Genomic DNA, 15,214 nt, shown 5'->3' with positions numbered 1-15,214 from the left:
GTCACATTTGTTTTACATTTTTAAAATATACATGGACAGACTGCATGTACTTGTCATTTTTAATCCCCATATATAATTTTTAATGTGTGACTACAATAATTTGGTCAGTGAGTATTTTCTGTTTTCTCCACTATAGTTTCACTAACGTCAGTCTTAGGTAAGCACAGTAATTAAGAAAGAATGAATACTTTCACATATAGCAACAGAATTTTTATCAGAATTCATTGTAACCCTCAGGTTTCTGTTTTGGGTGATACATATTGCAACATGTGAACTTTCTCCATGTCTGCATTTCCTGTTCAGGGGACAAAACAGGTTTAAAATCTATTTAATTCACTAAAGATTTGGAAAAAGCAACAGATTATTTTTTCTTCATTCGTTTTGACTCCTATTGATTATTGTTGGATTTCTTTCTTGGAATAGATGGGGAAAGAAGGAATCAAGTGATGATTCATGGAATTGAGCCAATGTTGGAAACACCTCTGCAGTGGCTAAGTGAACATCTGAGTTATCCGGATAATTTTCTTCATATTGGCATCATCCCCAAACAAACAGAGTGAAGCACCGACTCCTGGTCTGGAAGGAATTGCCCTGAAACAGGATTTACCAGAGCATGTCACTCTTTGATTCAATCAGGTTTGGTGGAGGCAACCTGACCAGAAACGCTTTGCTGCTGCAAGCCAAGCAGGAAAGAGATTCCATGTCAGATAAGGCAATTGGGCTGGTCTTGCTTTGCATCACCACTGCTTTCCTCCACTGCCGTCATTAAACCTCAGCTTCAACGTGAAAGACTTAACAGGGCCACTGCAGGTCTTCTGTTTTCTTGTAAAATATAATGAAGCTGAAACCTTTGGCCTGAGGAGACAATGGAAATATGTGCCACTCAGTTTGTATTTCTGATTAACAAATAAACAGGGGTATTTCCTAAGGTGACCATGATTGAACTTTAGCTCAACAGAATGGAAACATTGGTTGAATTTTCAAGAGAATTAGGCTTAAGAAAGTAAAAGAGAAATTCTGTTATCAATAACTTGCAGTAATTTTTTGTAAAAGATCAAATTACAGTAAACCCATCTTTCCTTAATGAAAATTTCCTATGTTTACAGTCTGTCTCTTGGTATGCAAACAATCTTGTACTTTGATAATGAACAGTGAGAGATTTTTAAATAAAGCCTCAAAATATGTTTTGTCGTTTAGTAACGTACAGTTTTGTCACTTTTCATGTACTTTCTGATTCCCATACAGTAAATCACTTTTTATTCTGTTTCCATTTTTTCATTGGCATGGGGTGGATACAGGGCATAGGATAACTTGTCTCAGGAGCTATCATAGAACTTATTGCTGCCTATTTTAAAACCTGTGTTCTCTATCACTGAAGCTATAAACAATGTTAAATGTTTATCTTTGCTGTTTGGTTTATCAGTGTAAACCTGTCAAATCATAGTACGCTAAGCATCTGTATGAAATAATTTTGCATATTTGGAAAAATCCATTCCTTTTCATCATCTTGTTTTTCTTGGGCTCCAGGACTAATATTTAACTGTGGTCCCCTGGCAGCCAATCTTTGAAGTCTGAAGATTACCTATCTCTTGACTGCAGTAGCTTTTCCTTAACTTTACCAAAAATATCCAGATGTTACTGGAGTTCGCATCCACTATAAGGAAAGTTTGCTGCACTTTGTCATAGGCTGCTGGGATTCTACCAACTAAACATATTTGTGTATTACCATTGATTTCTTGTGAGTAGCTTGCTGTCCATATTGAATGTGAATGCATTTGAGTATGCTGAAAGACACGTATTATCATACAAGAATGGTTTTAGATTACCCAATAAAAATGAATGCTTTTCTTATAAAAAAAAAAATTATATGATTGTTGAAATGGGATCCTGCTAGTGCTTATTGTTTTCTTTTTCCTTTTGTGATTTTTACTGCTTTTTAGTAAATTTATTCACAGAATGAGATAAAGTTGACTGGCCAAAGATCAAATATTCTGGAATAGAAATTATAAGGCACAATCAAAAAGAATAACAAGAGGTATCAATTGCAGAAAAATAGACAAAGAAATGGCAGATGTAAATAAAATGAGAAGTGTCATTTTAGGAGAGGCAGGAAAAAAATACCAATGTTTGAGTTATGTAAGGAAAAAAAAAATCCACTAACTTGTATTTTTGTAAAAGAGGTTGGTCTGAATATGATTGTTCACATTAAAAGTGTTTGTTCGTCTATTCATTTGGGGATTTTCCCCCTTGCTGTTTTGACAGACTGAAGTGAGCTTCACTGAGCAAAAGGATCAGAATGCCAGGGAGTGCTAAGTGGTGGTAAAATGTGGTAAGAATGGCAAACCATAGTAGTTTTCCACAGATGAGGCCAGTGTGAGATATTTGCAGTGGACTCCAGTGAGCTACTGGCCTTTATTTCCAGATATGAAAGTAAATTTTGTCAAGCCATTTCCCATTTTTGTGTAGTTGTTCATTATAACACCAGCATCATAACATTATTCTATAATCCCAGATAAGTCTACCCTCCAATGCCCCAGAGGAAGAATAAAGTGAAAACTAGTGCTGGCTTAAATGTCTACTTTTTCCTCTTAAATATTTGACTATTTATGTTTGATGTTTTATTAAAAAATTTAGTAAATGTTGTATATGTGTTTATTTCTAGAAATTAGAAATGAAATTTATATAAAACATTGATCATTGAAGAAACTAAAAACTATTGGCATTGTCAACTAAAAAGGAAGAGATTCAGACTAATAAACCTTTGCTTATCCTTCATTATGTTAATATTCATTTAGATGGCCTCAGTTCTGACCACGAACAAAGTTGAATTGATTAGCACTATGACTTCGTTGTGTATCTAAATACTTGCAGTGACTTGTTCATAATTCAACAAAATTGACCTAATGATATTTATATAAGCCACATTCCGGTCAGAGTATGTGGGAGATCATCCACAAAATGGCTAGTCTTATGTTAATCACTTTGAATGGAAAATAAATTGATCATTTTCTAAGATAACTAATATATATATATATATATATATATTAAGATTTGACATTGAATGACAATAATTTTTAATGGTTATCTTTCTGGGTATTTCTTTTAATAGACTATTTTCAGGTAACTCTTTCTTCCTTTCAATTTTCAGAAATTTGGTTCGTATGGGTCATGCCAGAAAATGACAGCCCCACCTTTTATTTACCACACTGTTGCTATTTAGGTGTGAATTGGGTTTCCTGTTACATGAGCCACATAATTCAAATACAATTGTAAAATCTTGGGATATGATGCGGAAAATCAAATGTGACCATATTTAGGAAAATTTGGACCCATTCATAGATAATCACTGGGATGGCATCAGTTCCCATACCTGTTTGTCTCTTTAGTTGTCATCCTCTCGAGTTTTCTAAATATATTCTCCTGATCTGAAAGTATTAAAAATTACAGGGGTGGTAGAGAGAAAAAGAGATAAGCATGCCTCTTTTCAGATGAGTTGAAGTTAAATGACACTGTGTACTTAGAGGTTCATTGAACTTTATGATGGTGCTGAAGTGATACGCATGCATAGGAATTACACTTCACATTTTTGTCTTTTGGTCTTTCTCAAGCTAGCGATATTGGAGGAGTACTCCCTTAAGCTGGGCATAGAGACAGAGCTGCAGTTCCCTGTGGGTTTTATGATCTGAGGATAAACAACCCGTATTCTGCCGTGTATTGTGTTGCGAAGCTATGATATTTAATAGTATTCACATGATTTTCAGCTTCCTAATCTACTGAGTTGGTTTGTATAAAACTTTTTACATTGGTATAAAAATTCATTTACTGTGTAGCCTCAGAACAAAAGGATCCTTCAGATCCTATCAAATACTGTAAACTTAATTCTCCAAACATTAGCAAATATAGCACCACTATGAAATCTAGTAGGCATAATACAGTCGATGTAGAGTGGAAGAATCAATTTGTAGGTCCTTTAGGTAGCTCATTAAGTAGTATTTTTTTAAAATACTGAACCATTTTTGTTAATTTAGAATGTGTGAGAATGGTAGTGAATTAAAGACAAATCGGTATTTAGGGATGTCACTGTGCTTTGACATAACTCTTGATTGCTCTGAAAGTGATTAGTTTCACTTCTGTAGCTTCCCTACCTCTAAATCGTAAGGATACAACCAGGCCTTTTCCTTTGTTTTCCTTGGTTCTTGGTGGAGGATTTAGCAGATAGTTGGTGCTTAGGAAATGTGTATAAGAAGAAAAATGAACAATTAATGGCATTTTAAAATTGGTCTTATGTTAAAATTACCAGCTATTAAAAATAGTAAAAGCCATGTCATTTAGAAATCAATATACAAAGTTCAGTTAGTTCAGGTTGGCATCACTGATGAAGACATGCTTACTCAAACTGGCTACTTTCAGTAGGAACCACTGTGGACCAGATCCTTGCGTCAGTCCACATTCATTTTAGTTGTAGTGTAGACCGCAGCACATATCTTCTGTTTCAACATCACTCTAATTTAAGCAGCCCCTCAAGTTTGAGCTATTCTCACCAAGCATCTGGAGGTATTTATTAATTCTGACCTTTTCATAAATGAGTAGTTAGGTCTTGATTTTGCTTCTAAGACTCTGAAAATGAGAGTTGTTTGATCCATCATTTCCCAATCTTTCTTGACTATACAGTCTTTTTCTCCCCTAGTCTCAAAACATCCTATTGAACTATAATTGGGAAAGAGGATAAATCTTATTCCTCTCTTTCTAGTTATTTGAAAGAAGCTCCCAAGCTTCTGACTCATCTCCAGTTTGTAGTCTTGTCTGTTTCTACATCCAGATTTTCCCATTTTGTTAGTTTTGTCACTCTGAAATTCATCTAGCAATATATGCCAAGTAATCAGTGGCTGGAGGAAAAAAACCTTCCCAATTCTTGGATGAGACTTCTGTATTTGTGTGTGTGATGGTGGGGATCAAACTCAGGATCTCATCACTGAGCTGCATCTCCTGCCTCAAAGGTTAGGTATAAGAGTATAAATAAAATGTGAATATTTATTCTCAGGGAGTCACCATAAATCTAGCCAACAGAGCCCTGGGGCTGAAAATCACCAAAAGCCCCAGTTGGAGCACAGCTAAAGTCCAGTAGAAGGGGTCTGACTTCACAGGTGAGTGGCACTGGCACATGCAGCCAAGATTTCTGATTTCTAGCTAGATACTGTAGTGATTTGGAATATGATGACTGTCTTTTTGATTTGTCTAGTGCATATTTTTCAAATATGTTGGTGGAAGTTATATATAAGTTGATTCTGATGTTCATGTTATTCAACTATTGGATTTTAGGTTTGTTTTACAGATATAATAATTTACTGACTTACAAATTATATGATCTCTGTGATTTTGTGCAGGGCTAGGGAAATTTTTCATCCCATGACTACCAGCCTTTTTCTGGGTATACCTACTTAACCACATCCCCCTTAAAATTTTGGTAGTTCATTCTCAATGCCTTCTAGACTTACTTTTGTCATTATTTTAGAATTTGTTGTATAATATGAAATATCAACCTATCTTGAGGTCTCTGACTGTAAGGATGCTGGTAATCACCATTCTAGATGGAACAAAGCCCATGTTATTCTTAGAGGAGAACATTTAGAAAATCTTGGTAAAACCAGTGCTAATTGCTAGTCATGTTTTAGGCATATTCTTGATTTTATAGTATTCTGTGTGATATGCTTATTCAACATTTATTAAGCAAATAGGGTTGGGTGTTTTAGAAAGAAAAAGATGATCTCTGACCTTAAGATACCTCTACAAGAGGAGAGAAGTGGGTTGGGATATATACAGCATAAAATTTGGGAACTTCAACCAGAAAGGTACAAAAAAAGAACTGAGAAAATAGAGCTGAGAGATGATTTACTTTGAGCTAACTTAGATGATACCTTGCTTGACTTCAGTATCATTTGAAGTTGGTCACACTGTGCTTCATTTTTCAAATACTTTCTTCACTGGATGCCATAGCATCCTAGTTTTCCTCTTACCTCCGTTGATTCTTGTATATATATATATTAGTTGTCAATGGATATTTCATTTATTTATGTGTGGTGCTGAGGATTAAACCCAGGACCTCACACATGCCAGGCAAGTGCTCTACCACTGAGCTACTACTCCACACCCCACCGCTCCGCCCCTGTTGATTCTTAATTCCTAAATGTTAAAATATCCAGGGCTTAGGCTTTGTTACTTTTTCTTTAACTGCACTTAGTACTTAAGCTCATCACACAGTTTTTAACACCCTGCGTGTGTTCTCTCCAATATTAACCTCTTCTGGGCTCCAAATGTAAATAAATCAGCCTCCTACTTGACATCTGTGTCATATATGTAATAATTCAATTTGAGGGATCAAAGCAGGACTCTTTGTCTTTTTACCCTCAAACTTGTATCTCTTCCATTCTTTTCTGTTTAATAAATGTTACCCAGGAGTCAAGTTTTAGTTCCTTTCTCACCCATTCTATATCCATCAATAATTCCTGATGAGTCTACCTGATTCCATCTGTTTACTACATTTCCTGCTGCTATGGCTAAGCAATCAGCCATCATCTCACCTGAACTATTACAGTAGCCTCCTCTTGGTCTCCCTGCCCCATTCATGCTCCCCTTCAGTCTTCAACATATAGTGTATTTTTTTTAACTAGTTGCACATGATAGTAGAATTCATCTCACTCTGGATTTATATATTTGTTCATGGCTATGTAACTAACCATCATTGAATGCTTATAGCGTCCTAGACACTGTTTTAAGTGTTTTTCAAGTGTTATTTTATTTCAAAACTATATGAGACAGATACTAATATTATCCCCATGGAGAAACAGGCGTGGAACAATTCGGTAACTTTCCCAGCATGATGAAGAAAGTGACAGCAGGTCACACCCAGGCAGAATGGGTCCAGAGTACTCCCCTCACTTCCTGCAGGTGGCTTGACTTACTTTTGGTCTCAAAACAGACTTAGTTCATTCCACATGGGGAGGGATGCTCTTCTCTTTGTCCCCATATCTCTAACAGTGTCTAGGACAGCACAGAGGCTTATTGAATATTCATTGAATGAATCTGTTTTCACAAGTGAGCGGGTTAGGAAAAGCTTGCTTAAAGAAGTGGCTTTGGACTGATCTTAAAGGGAAAGAAAATAAATTGACAGAACCGCATGAACAAAAGTTCAGAGGGCAGGTTGTTTAGCCGGGCTGGCACTTAAGTCACTCATAGGAGAAGGGGGAATTTGATAGAAAAGATTGATTCTAACAAGATTATAGAGAACCTTGACTAGCAGGTTAAGGAGATGAAATCTTATTCAATATACAGGAAGAGCTGCTGAACATTCATAGTAGTTATATCAGAGCAATCATTCAGGGTGCCAAGTGGTGGCAGTGTATGGGGAGGTTTGGAACAAGCTTAGTCTAGGAGACAATTGAGAGAAAGACCCTGTAATTAATAATCCAGTGGTAGCATAGCAGCAGAATGCTTTTTTTTTTTTTTTTTTTTTTTAACTAGAACTTTACTCAAACATCCAGGAAAATGGCAAAGAGAAGCTTCTCAGGAGCAGGACAGCCTGGTCAAAAGTTGGTCTGCCAGACCCCCTTGCCTGCTATCACAGCCACTCAAACCTATGAGTTCTTAGTCCTCAGACAGCTGAACACCTCTGACCTGGATCTGTTGGAAAAAAGTGTGATGAATTTCCAACCAAAGGAAAATAGTGTTAAAAGTAGAAAGGGACATGGAAGAGAAAATAGGAAATAACAATATGAAAGAATTGAGAGGAAGAAGTCTAAGGTGATGCAAAATCTATGAAACTGGGAAATTCATTTCCCAAATTAGAATGTAGGGGCTGGGGTTGTGGCTCAGTGGTAGAGCGCTTGCCTAGCACAGGTGCAACTCTGGGTTTGATTCTCAGCACCACATAAAAATAAATAAAATAAAGGTATTGTGTCCGATTACAATGAAAAATAAATAAAAGATAGTTGGAGAAAACAGTTGTGATGTGCATAGTTTTGAAGCAGAATTAAGAATTCAAATTTGAGATGTTAAGACACACTGGTTCTCAGTGGTGCCCACCTATGCTTATCATCTATGGGGCTGCTTGCAAAACTAATTCTCCACCCTTTCCTGCCAATCTGTTCAGTTTGTTTGAGCAGGGACCAGGTATCAAGATTTGTTTACCACCACACAAGTGGTTCTAATTGGCATCCCACCTTGAAGATTCACTACAAAAAGATCTTTGTATAGAATCCTTCAGTGAGCACTGTCAGCCCATGAATTAGACCGAAGCCCATAAGAGAGATCAAGGCTGGAAATAGGTTGAGATGTGAGTTGGAACCAAGGGTTTGGTGTGACATTGAATCAATCACATTCACACCAGATGCTTCTCTCCATCCTCCCTGAAGAGTACCTTGTTTGTGTTGCTAACATCGATTGCCTATTACCACCGCCTCGTGATTGGAGTCCCTACATCCACGTCTTTCCCTTCTATGCTCTTTTCCCTCTGGCAGCCAGAAAAAAATCATTGAAATTTTCAGGTTATGTTCACTTTCTTCTTTGCTTGAAATCTATTATTATTATTATTATTATTATTATTATTATTATTATTATTAGGATTGAACTCAGTGGTACTTGACCACTGAGCTAGATCCCCAGCCCCAGCCCAATTTTGTATATTATTTAGGAGCAGGGTCTCGCTGAGTTGCTTAGCGCCTCGCTTGTGCTGAGGATGTTTTAAACTTATGATCCTCCTGCCCCAGCCTCCTGAGCCACTGGGATTATAGGCATGTGCCACCATGCATCGCTGCTTGAGATCTTGACATGACTTCCTAATGCCTTTAGGATGAAGTTCCAAATTCTTATCACAATAAAGGGTTTGCCTGTTTTAACCTCTCCCTACTAGACTTTTTTCCTAATTTTCTTCCTTTTCCCTATCCTCAAAAGTATGAAGCTCTCAATAAAAATTCTGGTCTTTACTCTTTCTTCTCCCTTAAATGTGTGTCCTCCCCACCATTTCTGATTAATTCTTACTCACCCTTTCTCTCAATTCCTCAGAATTCCCTCTCCAACTGGCCAACCTTTTCCTGGTAGGGTCGCAAGATATGCTGATATAAATACAAGACACTCAGTTAAAGCTGAAATAACTTTTTTAGTGTAACATATCCCATGCAGTATCTGGGTCATATTCATACCAAAAAGAATTTGCCATTTATCTGAAATTAACTTTCTAACTGGAAGTCCTGTGTTTTATCTGGAAATGTGCCTAAACTAGATTTAGTTATACTTTCCTCTCACTCCACTTGTATTAATTGTTCCATACCTATGTTTCTTAGTGAGCTATAAGCTCTGTGAGGGCAGGGACTGGATTTTCTTTGTTCAGCAACCCCTAACACAATGCAAGGGCATATTATAGATGCTTGATTAATGTTTATTAGATGAATGAAAGCAATATGAGACCATCAAGTTCTAGAGAGGACGGTGCTGAAGATACTAAGAAGTTTCTTGCATGCAGATGACTTTGTAGTGGGAGTTGGGGAGGAGCAACAGATAGAAAAGGTGTAGAATAGAAAATACAGGGACCTTAGGCTAGTCTGAGAGGACTGCCCTTGCGTGAGTGACAAAAAAACAGGAAGAAGGGCCGAGCCTAGAGACAATAGAGCCAAAGAAGAAAATTCACAAACTACACAGGGAGGTAACAGGGACCAGGACTTTGAATTTGGCAATTAAGTGCTTTGGATATTTAAGAGAGTTGTTTTGGGTCTGGGCTCTCAGGTTGCTGAGAAATTTAGTGATGAAAGGAGAGAGATAAGATTGTAACTGAGTCCTTAGTGCAGAGAAATGTGTGCATATTTTACTTGTCAGGGAGACCTATCCTTGGTGAAAAGGAAAGAACTAATGGGAAATGAGGGTGATTATCCTTGGGGAGAAGGATGAATGGATTAAGAAGAAGAATGTTTTCACAAGTTAGGAGCATGTGAGCTGTGGCAGTCATTCTTGTTGTTCTAAAACAAGTCACATTGCCCTTCTGTTGCCTGATTATACACAGTCTGCTAAGGACTAAAACCTGAATTTGAACTACTTTCCAAGCCTAGAGCTTCTTCTATTTAATAGGCATGTTTGAATGCACATTTTGATTGATTGGTGGGATGGAGCCTAAGGTTCTACACCTTTTTTTTTTTTTTAAGTTGTCAATGGGTCTTTATTTATATTTGGTGCTGATAATCGAACCATGTGGTTCATACATGCTGGGCATGGCACTCTACCACTGAGCTACGACCCTAGCCCTTGGTCTTAGTTCTTCTGGTTTCCATGAAACTTTTTTTTTTTAACAACAGTTGAATATAAAAGCTTTATATTTGACTTAACTTTACAGTAAATTCCACATAAGAAAAACTAAACCTCCTTTCAGTTAGTTGAATTGTGATTGAAATACATTCTTGTATTAATAACTCAAAACTCTTAGGTGTACCTGAAGTATTAGTCTCTCAATACTAAGCAAGGAATTTATCTTTGGAATTTGAAACTAGATTGCCTTGGAATGTGAAAAAATAGAAAACTGCTTAAAAATAGAATGTGATCTTGATGAAATACTTATTGGTAGTGAATTACTAATCAGTTATTTGAGGATGTATTGTTGGTTGATTCAAAGGGACTTGAGAAATATTCTTTTTGAACATTTTGTGGATGTTAGTATGATTCATTATTAATGGTTTAGAAATGCTTTCAAAGTGTTTACATTTAATAAATGCTTTTTACAGAAAAACACGTGTAATTCAGGTATGCTATTTACAAAATAATTGTAGGATTTTTTTTCAATTAACTTCTAATTTAGAATGTATAAACTGCAACAAATATCTTCCTTGTTCAATCCCATCAGCACTTCATGTAAAATCTCATTCGAAGATGACATTAAATCAAGGACTTCACAGGCTGAATCCCCATTGCCTCCCCATGTGCTAGGTCTCACAGAAAGCAAAAGACTCACAAAGAATCCAAGCATAAATTTTTAGAGAGAATTTATTTTAACCTGCAGCCAAAATTCAAAAATTGTCTTCCTCTAGACTCATTCTTTGTAATTTTTTCATTTCAAACATGTAGTACCTGTACAAGATTCAAAGTTTTCACGAGTAAACCATGGATCTCTCTCTCCTGGTCCCACTTTTGTGCCTCCTCCATAGCACTCCCCTCTGTTAACCAGTTTCTTCTGTATACTTAGGGAACTGCTGGCATTTGTGACATATGTGTATTCCTGGGCACATGCACACACACATAGATAGGGTTGTGATACTATACTTGATGTTCTATGTGCCTTTTTCCACTATATATATCTGAAATTATATATGTTCTTATTGATAACTGTATAATTGAGTATGGTTTTCCATAGTTTTTTTCCCCAAAGTTTGAATTTTTTTCATTAACATTCAAGTGAATATGTTTAACATTTAGGACCAATTAAGTAGGAATGTCTATAGATGCCTATGGGGCAATTCAGCCTCCCTCTAAACTGTCTCCTTACACTTTCAGAGGCCATATGGAAAGCTTTGAAGTTTTTGCCAACTTCATTCAGCTCTACAGTGCTGTCAGCCCCTTCTGGGTTTCATGAGACCCTAGAAAAGAGCTTGGGAGAAGATACCATTTACTCCTGGTTGTCACCAAACCTATTGTCAAGAGATGTTTCAAAGAACTAAGTTTATGTCCTAACACTTCCATATGTATGGGTGAACATTAGTGCCATTCAAAACCATCCTAACATCTGCATGTTTTCCAGAAGGTCTCTAATGATGCAGACTTAATCAGCCTTTAAAATATGCAAATCGAGTAGATACCTGGGAGGCCTAACATAACAAAAATGGTTCTGGTGTTCAATGGTTCTGGTAGTCGGCATCCCTTGTCTGTATTCGGTCTATGACACACACATTTAAACATTTGCTGTATTTCTGGCTCAGTTCTAGGTACGAAAGAGAAATTAAAAGGTCTCTGTTTTCATGGAGCTCACATTCAGTGGGAAATATCCAATACCACCTTACCAAAACCAACCAGCCCTTGACGTTCTCATTAACATTTTCTCTCAGATCTTTCCCTCCTCTCACCTGGCCTCCCACACCTTACCCTTTCACATCAACCTGTAAACCTGGGTGCCCTTCTTTGTCTATATTCATCTTCCAAGTGTTTTTAAATGTTTGTTGTGCCCAACAAGATTTGAAGTGCTTGGTGGGTACTCCATAAAACCAGCTGAATGAAGCCTTGTTCTTGGCAAAAAGGCTATGCCTGGGCTGGGGTTGTGGCTCAGTGGTAGAGTGCTTGCCTTGCATGTGTGAGGCCCTGGGTTCGATCCTCAGAACCACATAAAAAAATGAGTACATAAAAAAGATATTGTGTCCATCTACAACTAAAAAAAGGTTTTTTAAAGTAACCTTTTATTTCGGAACAGTTTTATATTCGCAGAAAAGGGGCAAAGATAGTGCAGAAAGTTCCCCCATACTCTCACCCAGTTGTTCCTATTGCCAGCACCTTAAATTTACTGTGGTATACTTGTCAGAATTAATAAACCCATATTGACACAATTGACACATTTTTTTTATTAACTAAAGGCTACATTTTATTATAGGGATGCAGGGAATTAAATTCTACCTTCTCAAGGGTAGTGTCTCTGTAAATAATTTGAAATTCTTCTGTAAGAAAGATTTATCTCTTCTTCCCCAATTATTTATTTAGAAGAACATTTATATTGCATACACTTTCATGGCTATGTAATGGTTTGGGTTATAACCTAATCGTAGGTTATTGATTTTGATGCTCAAATTGTTCTAGCTTTGGCCATTGGGAGCTTTCAGGTTGGCTCCTGTGGCCCTTTGACATGCTTCCATCCTTTCCGGTTTTATTTTTAACAGTTTTTTACTTTCTGGCACAACATGGCTTTTTTTTTCCTTTTTTTTTTTTTTCTTTGCATCAACCATAAAAGCAGACATTTCTCCAAGGAATCCTGATTCTTTTTATTGGGAAGGATTATTTCCAAATCCAGGCCTCAGCAACACATACCTACCCACCCACTCACTTAGTCAATGAGTATTTATTTATATTCTACTCTAATGCTAATCATTGAATCAGGTGGTAGATATACAATGGGGAACAAAGCAGACAAAGTCCCTGCTTTCAAAAGTTAACCATGTGGTTTGTGAGATAGACAATGAGCAAGTCTCAACAAAGAAGTACATAATTATAACTTTGATAGATTCTCTAAAGGAAGGGACAACTGGCTGAGATTATAAATAACACAAGTTAGGGGCCTGGTTTAAATTAGTCAGGTGGTTGGAGAAAGCCCCTGAGCAGCTGACATTTAGGTAGAAAACTGGAAGATGAGAAAGAGCCAGCTATTTAAAGAGCAGAAAGAATAGTGTTCCCAAACAGTGAGTTAGTAGATCAAGACGAGCTTTTTTATTTTATTTTTTTTAATTTAATTTCTTTTACACAATACCTTTATTTATTTATCTTTATGTGGTGCTGAGGATCGAACCCAGGGCCTCACACATGCTGGGCAAGCGCTTTCCCACTGAGCCACAACCCTAGCCCATGGTCGAGCTTTTTTAAAGAAAGAACTAGAAAATATCACAAGTATTATCTTTACAAAACTTTTGTTTATGTATAGGGTATGTGTTTTTGTATTTACTGGTTCATGATATAGAATGCAATTTTTAATAGGAATTGTGATAAAAAAAATAAAAACTCCAGAAGCCACTGTTTGAAGCAAAAAATAAGAACAGATTGACAGCTGGAAAAAAAGAAGAAGAAAAAAATACTAACATGCTGACATGCTGGAGGATCTGAAAGGAAGCCAGTGTGTTGTGAGGAATAAACACAGGATGAGAAGAGGCGCAGCAGGGCCCAGGAGGCCTCTTGGTATTTAAATGGAGAAATGATAGGAAGTCATTGGAAGGTTTTAAACAAGGAAATGTTGGTATTTGGGGAAGATCTTTTAGGCTTCTATTTGAGAAGGGAAGAAGAGAGAAAAATCATGGGGCAGTCAGCAAGAAGACTTACAGAGGTCCAAGAAAGAGAAACTAGATCATTCTTGTGCTCCCAACCACTGGAACACAGCAGACCTTCAATATATATTTTTGTTGAATGAAGAAATCGCATGATTGTAGTAAACATGGAGAGAAATGAGCTGGCACATTTGAAAACAGCAAGTCTTGCTGACTAATTGGGTGGAGAAATTGAACAGGGAAAGGAGACCACCTTTACACATCTGAACCCGCCATGCTCATTCATGCTTTCTTTCTCACTGTTGCACTACAGAGGGTTATTATGAGGTTCTTTTAACTGTTTAGACTGTATTTCTACCTCTGTGCTTAGTCATACTGGCCAAAAGTGGAAATAACAGAATTTTCAAGAGAAACCGAGATTGAGTAGAATCACAAAAAACAGTTCTCTTCGCAGATTTTCAAAACTTTTTTATTTTATAAACTTTTGATGCCAAATGTCTGAACTTTTGTGAGAGTCAACTACTGGCAAATAAAAGTTCCTCAGAGGAGTCCCCAAATTCCTTGGGATTCAACAGAGAGCTGGTCAGGTACATGGCTGTGTTCCAAAGAACCATTTCTGCCCAGTTTTACACTATTTTCAACATACTGTGACAAAATCCTTTCTTGAAACTACTTTTCTTGTCATTGCTAATGTCCAGCATCTGTAGCTAGTTGCCCACTCCCCATTGGGTTTCCTCAACAAAGGGCAGCTATCTTTTGTCACTGTGGTGGGACTTGGAAAAGCACTGAAGAAGCCAGACTTTAGGAAAGAAGACTGTGAGTCCTTTCTGGAAAGTCAGGCGGGACCAGGTTATGAGTGTGCTCAGAAATGCTAATGGATTTTTTGAAGGATTGGTCATTTTGGTCAAATGAGCTTTATGTTATTAACTGAGAAGCCAAACAACAATCAGATGTTACTGAGAGTGGCACCAGCTGTTTTCATTGGTTAAGCACTCCTGTGTGATAGAAAATCAAACTTGAACTGGCTTAAGCAAATCAAGGGCTTGGTTTGACTCATATCCTGATAACTCCAGAGATTGATCTAGAATTTAAACGCTCTTCATGATACCAGCACCATGTCTGTTTTGTTCATGAAGTACTACCTCTTCTGTGTCCTGGCTTGATTCTTAGGCTGGCATTTTGGTGGCACAAAAAAAGGCCTAGGGAATTTTGGACTTTATGTTCTCCAG

At 37.1% G+C, this 15,214-nt stretch overlaps 1 protein-coding gene across 3 annotated transcripts in view; it reads left to right on the top strand.

The window, feature by feature from the left end:
* The window catches only part of ATG5 (autophagy related 5), a 143,937-nt gene extending 136,431 nt beyond the window's left edge, over positions 1-7,506 (top strand). For all 3 annotated transcript variants that reach the window (XM_081294736.1, XM_081294737.1, XM_081294738.1), the window contains one exon: positions 424-7,506. In XM_081294736.1, the coding sequence (XP_081150862.1) occupies positions 424-560 (137 nt within the window). In that variant the 3' untranslated portion in view covers positions 561-7,506. The remainder of the gene's footprint in view (positions 1-423) is intronic.
* The last annotated feature ends 7,708 nt before the right edge of the window (positions 7,507-15,214 follow it).

Source organism: Spermophilus citellus (assembly GCF_964194105.1).
Source record: "Spermophilus citellus genome assembly, chromosome: 5".
Lineage (NCBI taxonomy): Eukaryota > Metazoa > Chordata > Mammalia > Rodentia > Sciuridae > Spermophilus > Spermophilus citellus.
The sequence above is the reverse complement of the archived record's forward strand: the minus strand, read 5'-3'. Positions and strand labels throughout refer to the sequence as shown.